A 14,881-nucleotide genomic window follows, 5' to 3' on the forward strand; every position below is an offset into this window, starting at 1 on the left:
CACCTTCTCACTATATAGAAGGGTCTGGTGACTTCTGTTTCAGTGTATCTGAAGAAGTGTGCATGCACACGAAAGCTCATACCAAGAACTAACTTAGTTGGTCTTTAAGGTGCTACTGGAAGGAATTTTTTTATTTTGTAGAAGGAGGCATTACTGTAGAAAAAGGTCCACTAGATAGCTTGATGCAAGGATGATGGTGGCAATGTCTGTAAAGCGCTTTGGTCATTATCAATTTAGGTATCACTATCTGGTTTTAATTCAGAATCAGTAGTCAGAAAATAAAAACCAATACCATCTTGGCATCACAAGATTTCCCTATCTACAGTATTCTGTATTAAATGTCTTAAGAAGTAAATGGGCTCTGCCTTTGCAGACTAAGGGTGCAGGTACTACACACGTATTTGGAAGCCCACTGGAACTCAGTGTGGCAGATTGTTCTGTAGATTGTGCAGTAGATACATCAAGAGAATAAGGTGGCATCAGAAGAATTTGTTTCCATAAAGCTAAGCACAGGACAGAGCAGAAGCTTCTCATGATTACCTATGGAAGGCATAGCCACAAGTTTAAAGACTTTATCTTATGTTGAAAGACTGTTGCATATTCAAGTGGATCATAGCTCTGCAAAACCAAATTGCTCTCCTCACTTCAGATTCTTCTGCTACAAAATGCCTCATATTTTGGAATGCTTCTCTATAAACTATCACCAGAACTGCAACTCTAGGCAATGCATTCTTACAATGGGAATCAATTGGGACCCTATAGATTTCAAAGGCTCTCCATACTATTGTACAGAACGAGATGAGAAGTGGGATGAGACTCCTGGGATGAGATGGTAGGAGGTCACATGTTATTCTAATATCAGATACACGCTCACCTTGGAAGTGAGAACAGAGAACAGGCAGGTTATATTTGTGAAAACATAGCTGATGGCCATTGGGGACAGTATTTTGCATATATTTTGCAGCAGGCTCAGTTATCTGAGCGAGCCTTTGTGTGCCCAGGATTTGTGGGTGTTTCCAAACGCCCTGCCATTGTTTTATTGTGATGCTTCCTGAGGTGCAGTGAACGTGGTAATCACAGCCTGACTCACACACCTGTACGAGAGACAGAGCGACCTTTTTATAGCCCACCCTGACCGCCACCTCTGCCTTCGGGTTCATCCCTCCCGACAAAAGCTCTGCCTGATTCTAGGCTTCCTAACGCAGGGACCGTATCCCAGAGCATCCGTGTGACAGAGTAATTAGCTGCTGCTCCTGAGAAGCCCTGAGGATGTATTAATGCTATAATTAATGTAAATTAATATATCATTATCACGTACAGAGCCCATTGCCAGGAGAGAAAGAGGGAGAGAGCTGAACACGGCTAGCTATCTCATTTGCAGAGAGAGGACGAGCCTGTTGCCAGGGCTTTGCTCATAGATGTCTCTGGCCCAATTCCCCAAAAGCAGAGCAGGAAGGAAGGAATAGATGCTTGCAGCCTTCTGAGGGAGGCTTGCATTGCATTCAGCAAACTAGCAGTTTGAGGAGGGTCTTGCCTTGGCGATGCCAGTGCAAAATAGTTCTGTCCTTTCTCCTATAGCTTGCAGCTCTTGCTGCTGTGCTCTGCTGCCTCATGTTATGTTTGCCTCAGTTACAGATTTGACCCCAATTCCTGTGGGTAGGAAGACCACAGGATCCCTCTGAAGACACCTGAGACCATGGCCATCTGTCACTTAATTTCAGGAGCTTCCCTACAGATATGCCAGGCCAAACTCCTCCTGCCTCCTTCCTTAGTCAAATGCCACTAAGAATGCATTGCTGGAACTGGGTTTTTGGCGGATGGAGCCGAAGAAACAAGAAAAACTTGCAAGAAGAGGGTTTCTATTTAGCAGGGTCAGTGGCAGCCCTCAGCATCTGCCAGGGCTCCCAGAACCTTGGCACTGCTGAATCATCATCACCATCATCATATATTTATACCCCAGCCAGTCTGGCAGCTCCCAACAGAATATTAAAAACACAATAAAACATCAAACATTAAAAACTTCCCTAAACAGGGCTGCCTTCAGGGCATTCCACAGGGTGGACGCCACTACCGAGAAGGCCCTCTGCCTGGTTCCCTGTAACCTCACTTCACACAGTGAGGGAACTGCCAGAAGGCCCTTGGAGCCGGACCTCAGTGTCTGGGCAGAACGATGGGGGAGAAGACACTCCTTCAGGTATACTGGGCCAAGGCCGTTTAGGGCTTTAAAGGTCAGCACCAATGCTGAAGACTGGGCTGGGCACCCCTTAATTCCCCCTCTTCTGGCCTGGCACTCTAAGCACTGCCCGTTGGCTAGATCAGAGGACACTTTCCCCAGGGCCCACTGTGTCCTGATATTTTGAGAAGGTAGCTGGTGAATTCAAAGCAAATCCTCACAGTGTTTTTTGGGGAGGTGGTTGTACACTGGCTTTCCACCATATAACTGCCCTGAAAGTCACAGAAGATCCTGTGACTTGACTGCTGCTCTGGGCTATGAAGCTGGTGTGGTGTAGTGGTTAAGAGCGGTAGACTCGTAATCTGGTGAACCAGGTTCGCGTCTCCGCTCCTCCACATGCAGCTGCTGGGTGACCTTGGGCTAGTCACACTTCTCTGAAGTCTCTCAGCCCCACTCACCTCACAGAGTGTTTGTTGTGGGGGAGGAAGGGAAAGGAGAATGTTAGCCGCTTTGAGACTCCTTTGGGTAGTGATAAAGCGGGATATCAAATCCAAACTCTTCTCTTCTTCTTCTGGGTTGGTTTCTGAAGTTGCTGAGCTGTGGTTTGTGAACAGCATCCGTTTAGTGTCCTTTTATGCTACATCCGCCTCCCTCCTTCTCCCTGTTCAAGCAGAGTATCACATGACCCCTCTGCCTTCCTGCTACTTAGAAGTGGCAACAGTGGGAGTTGAAGAGTGGGAGATTCAGACATGCTTCTTCCCATTCACCCTTTCCACCCCTGGTCCGCTTACAGTTTATTGTTCCATGCCAAATGTAGATGGCAGACTCCCTGGATCACATCCGCACATGCCCATACCACCATTTCTTTTCCTTTCAAGGGAAGTCCCTTTGAACCAGGCACTTGCCAAATTGCAAAAAAAAAAAGAGGGACAGAAATCACGCACACCTTTTACGGGAGGAGAAGGTATAACTGAAAGAAAGAAAGATGTGTGGATGAGAAACAAAGAAGAGGGGTGATAAACAGTGGGGGAAATAGTATCCGCACCATACGTTTAAAGCACATTTAATGGTACACACATTCACACATGGCTTCCCCAAAGAATCATGGGAACTGTAGTTTATCCATCAGAGAGCAACCATCCCCAACACCCTTAACAAACTACATTTCCTAGAATTCTTTGAAAAAAGCCATGTGCACTAAATGGACTTTAAATGTTCAGTGTGTGGATGTTGCTTAAAATAAAAGAATGAAGCAAGAAAACCAGTAGGAAGTAAAAAAAAAAGAACAATGAAAGACAAAAGAGGCTGAGCCGAGAAGCTGCAGAGAGCGGCAGTTAGATCTGATTAAGGGGAGCAGGGCATGAAGGAAATAAAAGGGGGTCATCTTTTCCCCCCTTCCTCATGCTCTGATGGTGTCGTGCTGGCCATGGGCAGACAAAGAAAGCAGAACACAACATTCAGAAAGATAACCAGCTCAGCCGGCTAGATGGCTGTGTTTTTAATAAAGGAATCATTAGCTAAACTGACAGCCCAAAAGGTGGGTAAATAGCAAAGCAGGGCAAGGAGTTATGAGCGAGGGACAGTTGGTGAGATAATTAGGGAGCTTATTAAAAAGATCCACAGATAATTTGGCTACAGAACCCTCTCCGCAGAGTTCTGCACTGGCAACAAGAACACAAAGGCGTTTTATTAATAATTCTGGGTTCTTCTCACTGGCTGCTGTCCCCTGTGGTTTGTGTCCCCTCTAGGCTGGAGGAGACCGGAGTGCTCTCTCTGCCTCTGATTCTCTCCCTGAATCCCCCAGGACTGGCACAGAAAGCTACAGATTTGATCCAGCTGAGACACTGTGTGTCTAAAGCAGGCAGTGGATTAACACCTTCCCTGCTTCTCTCCAGCCCTCTTTGCTTCCCAAGAGTGGTTTGGGCAAAGGCTGTATGAAAGGGAAAGGCTCACTTACAGCAGTGGAGCACAGGCCCTCTCAGGGGTTCAAAGCGACCTGGACCATAGAATCCTAGAATCCTAGAGTTGGAAGAGACCACAAGGGCCATCGAGTCCAACCCCCTGCCAAGCAGGAAACACCATCAGAGCACTCCTGACATATGGTTGTCAAGCCTTTGCTTAAAGACCGCCAAAGAAGGAGACTCCACCACACTCCTTGGCAGCAAATTCCACTGTCAAACAGCTCTTACTGTCAGGAAGTTCTTCCTAATGTTTAGGTGGAATCTTCTTTCTTGTAGTTTGGATCCATTGCTCCGTGTCCGCTTCTCTGGAGCAGCAGAAAACAACCTTTCTCCCTCCTCTATGTGACATCCTTTTATATATTTGAACATGGCTATCATATCACCCCTTAACCTCCTCTTCTCCAGGCTAAACATGCCCAGCTCCCTTAGCCGTTCCTCATAAGGCATCATTTCCAGGCCTTTGACCATTTTGGTTGCCCTCCTCTGGACACGTTCCAGTTTGTCAGTGTCCTTCTTGAACTGTGGTGCCAAATCATTGGTCATATGTTTCACTGTGTGTGTGTGTGTGTGTGTGTGTGTGTGTGTGTGTGTATATATATGTCTGCAAGAGCATTCTGATTCTTTGTCCATCTTTGCTCTCAGTAGACCCATCATCCCAGTTAGCCTCTCCTGCTAGTTGGCCCGCCAGTTCCACAAAGCAAATGTATACAGCTGTCCAGTGGAATAGGCTAAGGGAATGCTAAGCATTTCCTGGCCACATATTCATTCATGGCCAAAGACAGTGGAGAAATTGGAAGAACCTGCAATGCTAATCACTTCCAAATAACCTGTTTACTAAGCATTAATTCTTATTTGTTTTCAGGGAAGCTAGATAGCACTGCATCAAGCAAGCATTATTCCACACTTTGCAGCACATTTTCCTGTCACTTTCCTTATTGCAAAATGTATTGGGGGGGCAGTGGGTTTGTTGCAGAAGGCTGCCAAAGCAACTTTAATTGCAAACGTTCCAGTTTGTCAGTGTCCTTCTTGAACTGTGGTGCCCAGAACTGGACACAGTACTCCAGGTGAGGTCTGACCAGAGCAGAATACAGTGGCACTATTACTTCCCTTGATCTAGATGCTATACTCCTATTGATGCAGCCCAGAATTGCATTGGCTTTTTTAGCTGCCGCGTCACACTGTTGGCTCATGTCAAGTTTGTGGTCAACCAAGACTCCTAGATCCTTTTCACATGTACTGCTCTCAAGCCAGGTGTCACCCATCTTGTATTTGTGCCTCTCATTTTTTTTGCCCAAGTGCAATACTTTACATTTCTCCCTGTTAAAATCCATCTTGTTTGTTTTGGCCCAGTTCTCTAATCTGTCAAGGTCGTTTTGAAGTGTGATCCTGTCCTCTGGGGTGTTAGCCACCCCTCCCAGTTTGGTGTCATCTGCAAATTTAATCAGGATGCCCTTGAGTCCATCATCCAAGTCGTTGATAAAGATGTTGAATAAGACCGGGCCCAAGACAGAACCACTAGTCACTCTTCTCCGGGATGAAGAGGAACCATGGATGAGCACCCTTTGGGTTCGGTCAGTCAGCCAGTTACAAATCCACCTAGTGGTAGCATAGTCAAGTCCGCATTTTACCAGCTTCTTTACAAGAATATCATGGGGCACCTTGTCAAATGCCTTGCTGAAATCAAGGTAGGCTACATCCACTGCATTCCCTTCATCTACCAGGCTTGTAATTTTGTCAAAAAACGAGATCAGGTTAGTCTGACATGACTTATTTTTCAGAAATCCATGCTGACTACTGGTGATCACAGCATTCCTTTCTAGGTGCTCACAGACTGTTTGCTTAATGATCTGCTCCAGAATCTTCCCTGGTATTGATGTCAGACTGACTGGGCGGTAATTATTTGGGTCCTCTCTTTTCCCTTTTTTGAAAATAGGGACGACATTTGCCCTCCTCCAGTCTGCCGGGACTTCGCCTGTTCTCCAGGAATCTCAAAGATGACTACCAGTGGTTCTGAGATCACATCTGCCAGTTCATTTAATACTCTTGGATGCAGTTCATCTGGCCCTGGAGACTTGAATACATCTAAACTAGCCAAGTATTCTTATACTATCTCCTTAGTTATTCTGGGCTGTGTTTCCTCTGCTGAATCATTTGCTCCAAATTCTTCAGGTCGGGCATTGTTTTCTTTATCGGAGAAGACTGAGGCAAAGAAGGCATTGAGGAGTTCAGCCCTTTCTGTGTCCCCTGTTTGCATTTCACCATCTTCTCCTCTGAGTGACCCCACTGTTTCTTTGTTCTTCCTTTTGCTACGAACATACCCATAAAAGCCTTTTTTGTTGCTTTTAACCTCTCTAGCAAGCCTGAGTTCATTCTGTGCTTTAGCTTTTCTGACTTTGTGTCTACACGTGCTGGCTACAGTGGTGCCCCGCAAGACGAATGCCTCGCAAGACGGAAAACCCGCTAGACGAAAGGGTTTTCCGTTTTGGAGGTGCTTTGCAAAACGAATTTCCTATGGGCTTGCTTCGCAAGATGAAAATGCCTTGCGAGTTCCTGCGGGGTTTTTTTCCTCCCCCCCCCTTTCTAAGCCGCTAAGCCGCTTATCTGCTTGTCCGCTAAGCCAATAAGCCGCTAAAAGCCGCTAAAAGCGCTAATCCGCTAAGCCATCAATGGGCTTGCTTCGCAAGACGAAAAAACCGCTAGACGAAGAGACTCGCGGAACGGATTAATTTCGTCTTGTGAGGCACCACTGTATTTGTTTGAATTCCTCTTTGGTGGTTTCCCCCCTTTTCCATTTTTTGTACACATCCTTTTTAATCTTAACTCAGTTAAAAGTTCTTTAGATAGCCACCCTGGCTTCTTTAGGCACCTTCCATGTTTCCGTCTCATTGGTATTGCCTCAAGTTGTGCTTTTACTTTTGCTGTTTAGTCGTTTAGTCGTGTCCGACTCTTCGTGACCCCATGGACCAGAGCACGCCAGGCACTTCTGTCTTCCACTGCCTCCCGCAGTTTGGTCAGACTCATGTTTGTAGCTTCGAAGACACTATCCAACCATCTTGTCCTCTGTCATCCCCTTCTCCTTGTGCCCTCCATCTTTCCCAACATCAGGGTCTTTTCCAGGGAGTCTTCTCTTCTCATGAGGTGGCCAAAGTATTGGAGCCTCAGCTTCACGATCTGTCCTTCCAGTGAGCACTCAGGGCTGATTTCCTTAAGAATGGATTGGTTTGTTCTTCTTGCAGTCCAGTGCTTTTACTATCTCCCTCTTAACAAACTCCCAGCCGTCATGAACTCCCTTTCCTTTTAGTATTACTGTCCATGGGATCTCACCCAGCACTTCCCTAAGTTTTATGCAGTCGGCTTTCTTAAAGTCAAGAAATTGAGTCCTAGTATGCTTGGCTGCTCCTTTCCGCTATATAGTAAACTTCAGAAGAGCATGATCACTCGCGCCTAATGATCCTTCCACTTCTACCCCACTAACCAGGTCATCAACATTGGTTAGGACCAGATCTAAAATGGCTGTTCCTCTTGTTGCTTCTCCCACTTTCTGGACAATGGCTGGTAGGCAGCAAAGCAAACACAGTAGTTCCCATGCTTCTTCCTCCACTCCAACACATGCACACACACTCAAAAGCTTCATACTTGTTTGATGTAGTTGGCAGGTAGCAAAACAAACACAGTAAACACAACAACACACCAGTCAATCCCCTTGTTTTTTCCACTATCTGTCCTGTTTTCCAGTCACTCCTCAGTGGGGAGATTAGGTGCCTGTTGTTTGCTCTGCAAGACCAGCAAAGCAAACAGGAGGTGAATAAGTCCCAATGCTTCTTCTCTCCCACTCACCACCCATTTTGAAAAAGCCCACCCATAGGCAGTAAACTGTTTCCACCCTCTTTTTTCAAGGAGCCCTCCATGGGCAAAGCCCTCTCAACTCTTTTCCATCCTTCACAATCCATTCCTGTCCCTTCTTCATTAAAAAAATAATAATTGTTGCCTCTCCTGTGTCTTAGTTACTTACACTACTAGTCTAGTTAGAATAGTTGCTTAAACAGTATCACTCTTTTCTCCTCCCAGTTTTGGCTAGAGTGGTAAGTTTTGCATTTTATCTATAGCTGTATTCTCATTCAATCCATCCTATCCATTTATCCTTCAGAACCTTGACTATTATAAGACCTTTTTGGGGATGCAGACAAGGAGAAGCACTAGAGCTACATGAACTCTCCCCTCATCCACTTGACTTCAGAACCTGTTCTAGTGCTTTTGATTAGGGCTACATTCACCTCAGATTGGTTTGGGAGACCTTCACAATATTAGGAAAACCAAAGCTACAGTCGTCTCATTGACTTCTGCCTGGAAACCAGAACTGCTGTAAATTTCTGAGTTTCCCCCCACATAGGTACATATTAGCCAGCCAAGAGATTAACCCTACCAAATTTTGGATAGGTAGATCCAAGGTTTTTCCTGTTTTAAGGTTCAAAATGATCATAACCTTTTTGTAAAAAGACAATGAGTGAATAATGTTGCCTAGGCACACTTGCGGCAATGGTGGAATTATACGTAATTGCCTAGGTAGGTAGCAGTGAAGGAATTCTAGGCAATGAGGGAAGCGGGAAAGGAGAGCTTCCCATTCTCCTCCTCTTCAAAAGGCCTTCCAGGCAACAAAATGTGGTGAACGCCATCAGTTCTTCACTGTGGTTTTGTTTGTTTGGTTGTTGTTGTTGTTGTTGTTGTTGTTGTTGTGTTTTGCAAGCAAACATTCTCCAAAAATAAAAGGAAAACAAATGGCAGAAGGGCCTGCCTCTGACTCCAAGCTAACACTTTGGCTCACAGAATGATCCAGCACAAACTTCCTGCCACAGAGGAATGAGGGCCATAATACTTCACAGTCATAATACTAGGGGGGGTAGGCCTTCTGCTGAGTCATTACCATTTAAAACTCTTTAATATAACTATATCTGTATCAGGACATCATATGACATCAGGAATCACAAGACAGACATCAGGAATCACAAGACAGAGAAACCAGTAGGAGAACACTTCAATCTCCCAGGACATTCTATACAAGATCTCAAAGTAGCTGTTCTATTACAAAGGAATTTCAGAAATAGACTGGAAAGAGAAGCTGCTGAATTGCAACTTATTACCAAACTTAAAACCATGGAGAGACCTGGTCTGACAAAGCCATTTTTCACTGGAGAGACCTGGTCTGACAAAGACCATTTTTCACATACATGACAAAGCCATTTTTCACCTTCTCACCCCTTGCTTTTTCCTGTAAGACCTATTGCAGTCGTTAAGAGTCGTCAACAGGCTCATCACAGCTATCTGCCAATCACCCATTCCCACCACCCTTCTGAGTAATACCCCTCCCCACCTTCTCACTATATAGAAGGGTCTGGTGACTTCTGTTTCAGTGTATCTGAAGAAGTGTGCATGCACACGAAAGCTCATACCAAGAACTAACTTAGTTGGTCTTTAAGGTGCTACTGGAAGGAATTTTTTTATTTTGTTATATCTGTATCAGTTAAACAAAATTTTAAAAGCATTTTGCCAAATCACGTTTCTTACTTGCTTAAATGTTCTAAACTGTGAATGTTGCATTTCGGTCCGATGTGCATAAAAACAAGTTGCAGAACTTAACAGATGCTGAATTTGAGGCCTCCTTTGAGCTTGAGGCCCTCCTGGCCCGGCTCTGATAGTCCCTGGTGTGGTGCGCTTGCACACACACACACACACACACACACACACACACAGAGAGAGAGAGAGAGAGAGAGACTTTGTTATAGTATCTTCTTTTGCTTGCCTCATGTCATGATAGAACTAATTAAACTAACAAACTGACCCCCAAACTACCCTTCCTTTCGCATTGTCATAGTGATCTAAGGAACAGTAGTCAGCACAGCAAAAGGATCGCAGTTTGGGGTCAGAGGAGGATAAGCAGCCAGCTTTGTACTGTAGTAAAGTGTTGCCTCTGCGGCACAACTTCTTTATAATTCCTAATATGGCTGCCATCAGGAACATCAAGCCCCCTAGATGTTGCTGGATGCCAACTCCTAATAGCCCTGGCCAGCATGACCAAAGGCCAAAGATGACGGGATATGTAGTCCAATAACAGCAGGTTAGAGGGTGGGGGCACAGGTTCATAGGGATGTTAGTTTAGTGGAGGGTCCATAGTTTCATGGCAGAGCACATGTTTCCATGCAGGCTACCCCAAATTTCAGTTCTCAGTACCTCCAGTTAAAAAGGATTGAGTAGGATGTGATGTGAGAGCCTAGAAAGCCAGTTCCAGTCTCTTGATGAGCAAACTGGGCAATTTTTCTGACCTGGTATAAGGTAGCTTCCAATGTTCCTAGATGTTTGCACGTGAAAATATCATGTCAGAATGGTTCATCCATGCAGTATTCTGAGTGACGACTACACAATGAACACCAGAACTTCACAATTCATAGATTGCCTAGGGGTATGCTGTATGTGAATGACCTATTTAAACTCTTTTACACATTTTGCCCAGAAGAAACATTCCAAGAGCTGTCCAGTGGAAGCTAAACATTACATTGGAAATGACTCCATGTATGTGAGAAGCTATTTATGCATTGTAAACTATTTTTATTATTCTTGTAACTATCAAGTTACAATAAAAAAGATTCTGACTAAACATCAGGAAGAACTTTGTTGTGACAGCAAGAGCCATTCAACAGTGGAACGGATTCCCTCAGGAGGTGGTGAACTCTCCTTCCGTGAAGGTTTTTAAGCAGAGGCTGGATGGTCATCTGTCATGGATGCTTTAGTTGAGATTCCTGCAGTGCAGGGGGTTGAACGAGATGACCCTCAGGGTCCCTTCCAATCCTACAATTCTTTGATTCTAGGATTATTTATTAAATTCCTATACCACCCTTCAGCCAAGGAGCACAAGGTTGGTTTACAATATAAAAACACAAAAATGCACACCATAGTACCATACCCTCATGCTACCTGACATCAGATCTCTAGAAAGAAGCACTGTGCTTCCAAGATGCTTCCAGCCTTTAGCTCATGGCTCACTCTGTGTACCTATCTGATGTGCCTGTCTGTGTTTACCTGCCTCAGACTGCTGACACACATACACAATCTACAAACACTGGTGACTTACTCATTCCAGAGACTCTAATAAATAATCTAATAATTAATCATCTAACAATAGGGTCCCATCAAGAGACACCCCTTGCCCATCCTGGACTATTAATGAACATCAGCATTCATTTTGTCAAATCCTAGAGTGTGATCAGCCTTTGCTTTCAGTCAAATCCATGGCAATCGTCCACCCACAGTAAACAGACAGCAGCCGTACAACTGTATGACAAAGCATGCATTTATTTCACTCCCTGGAGTCTGAGTTTGAAAGCAGTCTCTTCTACCTTCTCCACAGAGACTCTTTACTCAACAACAATCTCAATGTTCAAATCTATGCCATCCTGATTCAGGTTGCTAAGAGAATAGGAGCCGGAGGATTTCCGGAAGCTGTGGTGCCGCCAGTTACTTTGGATGATCTGGGCTGCCCTTTGATACTTCTTGTACCGTGTTCTCATAAGCCACATCTTAAACATTGATTGCAAGAGGACGGAAGCCTTCTCAGACCAAATGTACGTCGATAATGCCATTGCCCTTTTCTCTTCTCGTCTCCGGAAGGAAATCATGCGCCACCATTTCTGGACCAACCATGCACAGACGATGGCGTGTTGCAGGCTACGGCGGACTAGAGTACCACGCCACCATTTCTGGATGGTAATAGCAGCCTAAAAGTAGGAAACAAGGACTCAGTTGTCACTACAACATAAGCAGAAAGGGGCCGAGGCACAAATCCCTTTCCCTGTTAGTTTTCTCTCTCATACAAGAATCAGTCATATTGTGTCAGACTTTTAATAGTGTGAATGGTTTCAGAACTCACAGGGTTAAAGAGTTCTGTGTGACGTCCCTCAATTCCTGTCGCGTGACTCAGAAGGAGGGAGGAGTTGTTCCTCACTGTTCCGTCTCTGCTTCTGAAGGAGACGGTAGCCATGGCTGCTAGCAGCCCAGGGCAAATCTGAGAAGTGCTGTTTTGTATTTTACTGCTGTAATAAAGACTGATAAATAAACACACTAAAGCCTGGGTGTGTTCGCATGGAACTAAATCACCGGGAAGCAACAGTCCGCTGTGTTTACTCTGCATGTCGTGGCGGAGCGAAGGATTGGCGCAGCTTGAGGGAAACGTGCCGGACCCGGAGATCGCTGTCAGCTGGGGCTAATTGGGGTTGTAAACCAATTAGCTATGCCACGCCTTCTGACAAATAGTTTCCGTCAGCCAAACAAGACACAAAACTGAAAAGATGCAAACTGGATGTTGAAAATGGTCTTTTCCCACCTGTGTCTAACAGCTAGGCCACAACCTTATAGTTCTCACTAAAAAAAACAACCTACCTGGAAGCAGGATTGGTGGCAATGAAGGAAAAGCGCTTAAGAACATAAGAAGAGCTGGATTAAGCCAATGGCCCATGTAGTCCAGCATCTTGTTCTCCCAGTGGCCCCCCAGATGCCTCTAGGAAGGCAAAATTGCATGTATAGAAAGACTGGCATGTACCTTAACTTCCTTTTTCGAAGTTTCTGGCATTGAAGGTGGTGGTGACGTTGGCGGTGGCGACGTTGATTTTTTGCGTGCCTTATGAAAAGATAGCCAGAATAAAGAAAAAAGAAAGAAATATAAGCATAGAGAAGGGTCAAAAGAGTCTGTAGGACTGCTGAGCCTTATGCTACAAGAGCATTCAAGCTCTTTACCAATGGCTGCCCTTCCATTTATGTAATTTTGCATTTGTTGGGTGCAAAAGGCCAGCGCTTGACTAATGAGCAAGAGGGTGGTGCAGCAACTGACTACACTACATCTTGCTTTTTATGAAAACCAGTGCTTACTTCCTAAAAATAGATGTGCGGTTCAGGCATGTTCCAGAAGCTAACTGTTCTGTTGTTCCACCCTAATTCCAGAGATTGTGTGGGCTACTGATGTATCTGAATGTGCCTACTTCACAGTGTGCAAAGCTCGCCCTAGCCCAGGCTCCCCACCCTCACCAGCAGAGAAGCGTCATTCAAAGCTGGCACTGTTGCTGGTGCTTTGTGGGCACCACCGCACAAAGCAAATAAGGAAGGCTGGTGTGGTGTGGCACCAGCAGGGTGGTGGTACGGCAAGTCCGGTTTCAGCTCAAGTGGTTAAATTGAACAGGCCACCCCTGGTTTCACCCTCCTCTCCTCCACTGTCATAACTAAAACACGGCCAACTGCCCCAGCTGTTGTTTGGCTTGGGGAAGAAAGCTCCCACTGATACCATTGGAGACATGAGGATGGCAGTGCAACAAAGGACTCAGTTTCTGATCATAGTATTTTGTGTAGCGTAGGACACTTTGCGGGGACGCGGGTGGCGCTGTGGGTTAAACCCCAGTGCCTAAGACTTGCCGATCGCATGGTCGGCGGTTCTAATCCCCGCGGCAGGGTGCGCTCCCGTTGTTCGGTCCCAGCGCCTGCCAACCTAGCAGTTCGAAAGCACCCCCGGGTGCAAGTAGATAAATAGGGACCGCTTACTAGCGGGAAGGTAAACGGCGTTCTGTGTGCTGCGCTGGCCAGCTGGCCACGTGACCCGGAAGTGTCTTCGGACGGCGCCGGCTCCCGGCCTCTAGAGTGAGATGAGCGCACAACCCTAGAGTCTGGCAAGACTGGCCCGTACGGGCAGGGGTACCTTTACCTTTACCCTGAAAATTCAATTTAGAAATCAGAACAAACCTTTAAGACACTTTGCAAAGGAAGATTGGCACGCGGCACTCAACTTACGCAACATTTTTTGCAGAAAGCAATCATCTCTTTCAGGGAAAGCCCATGTCTCGAGGGGAAATGATGATCTGCTTCTAGCAACTGAAGCTCTCTTAGAATCGCAACATCGAGCTGGGTTGTAAACTCTGATGTCATAATGAACACGCAGACACTCCCCTGCTCTAATTCTCACTAGTTAAGAATGAGTCTGTCAGATAGGATTTGTCATTGCTTAACTGGCTGGGCTAGAGAAAGGTCACTTCTGTGTGTGCATGCACCATGGAAACAGGAGGAAGTTTTCCTTCTGGAGCCAGTTTTTTTTTAATTGGCAGAGAAGGCTGAGCTTAGGCGAGGGATGTTCATACAAGCAAGCAACTGCACCTGCCAACTGATGGCACAACAACCATCCTTTCCCCCCTTCCTGTATGGCTGTGGGCGCACCTGGCTCAGTGTTGTTTTCTCTTTCACACCCATGGCCAGACGCAGTTGCACTGTTAGGGTCAGACTTTGTGGTGGGTATCTGGGGTGCTGGAGTCTGGGTGGGCCCACAAACAATGCCAGTGAATGAATGGCAGGTTCTGGGGGGTGGCTGTGGTCAGCCATGGTGTGTAACGGAACAAGGCAGGGCACCCTCCAAAGCTCTGCCCATCTGGCATTTTCATTCCCCCACCATCTTTCTGGGTCCAGAGGCATTCTGAGGTAATAAATATTTTGGGCAGCTGGTTCAACACAGCACTTGGTGGGCCAACCAAGTCCAGGACCAGGCAGCGAAATGACAATGCAAACCAGAGACACATTGGCCAGCCTAGCTTACAATATCTTCTGACAAGCCTGGCCAACCCTGAGGTTCTGCAAGGTGTCTAGAGCCTGTCCTTCCTCTCAAGCCAGCCCCATCCACACCACTGAGATATTGTGGAAAACTCCATGCAATCTCATCTCTGGCCGT

The 14,881-nt window shown here is 45.9% G+C and overlaps 2 protein-coding genes across 2 annotated transcripts in view; one reads left to right on the top strand and one right to left on the bottom strand.

The window, feature by feature from the left end:
- The window catches only part of GRM2 (glutamate metabotropic receptor 2), an 87,702-nt gene that overhangs the window by 47,965 nt on the left and 24,856 nt on the right, over positions 1-14,881 (top strand). The gene's annotated exons all lie outside the window — the stretch shown is intronic.
- IQCF6 (IQ motif containing F6) lies at positions 11,459-14,105 on the bottom strand. Its single transcript, XM_081850515.1, has 3 exons — positions 13,957-14,105; positions 12,722-12,799; positions 11,459-11,900 (listed from the first exon to the last, which is right to left on the bottom strand). Exons 1-3 carry the CDS (start codon positions 14,089-14,091, stop codon positions 11,541-11,543), a joined length of 573 nt encoding a protein of 190 aa, XP_081706641.1. The 5' UTR covers positions 14,092-14,105; the 3' UTR covers positions 11,459-11,540.

The sequence above is a fragment of the Podarcis erhardii genome, assembly GCF_964252035.2.
Source record: "Podarcis erhardii genome assembly, chromosome: 2".
NCBI classification, from domain to species: domain Eukaryota; kingdom Metazoa; phylum Chordata; class Lepidosauria; order Squamata; family Lacertidae; genus Podarcis; species Podarcis erhardii.

Coding starts and splice junctions, on each gene's coding strand:
- IQCF6 (XM_081850515.1), bottom strand. CDS start 14,091: ATGACATCAGAGTTTACAACCCAGCTCGATGTTGCGATTCTAAGAGAG. Junction 12,800..13,956: donor CTTTCTGCAAAAAATGTTGC/GTAAGTTGAGTG, acceptor TCTTTTCATAAG/GCACGCAAAAAATCAACGTC. Junction 11,901..12,721: donor CTTCGAAAAAGGAAGTTAAG/GTACATGCCAGT, acceptor TCCTACTTTTAG/GCTGCTATTACCATCCAGAA.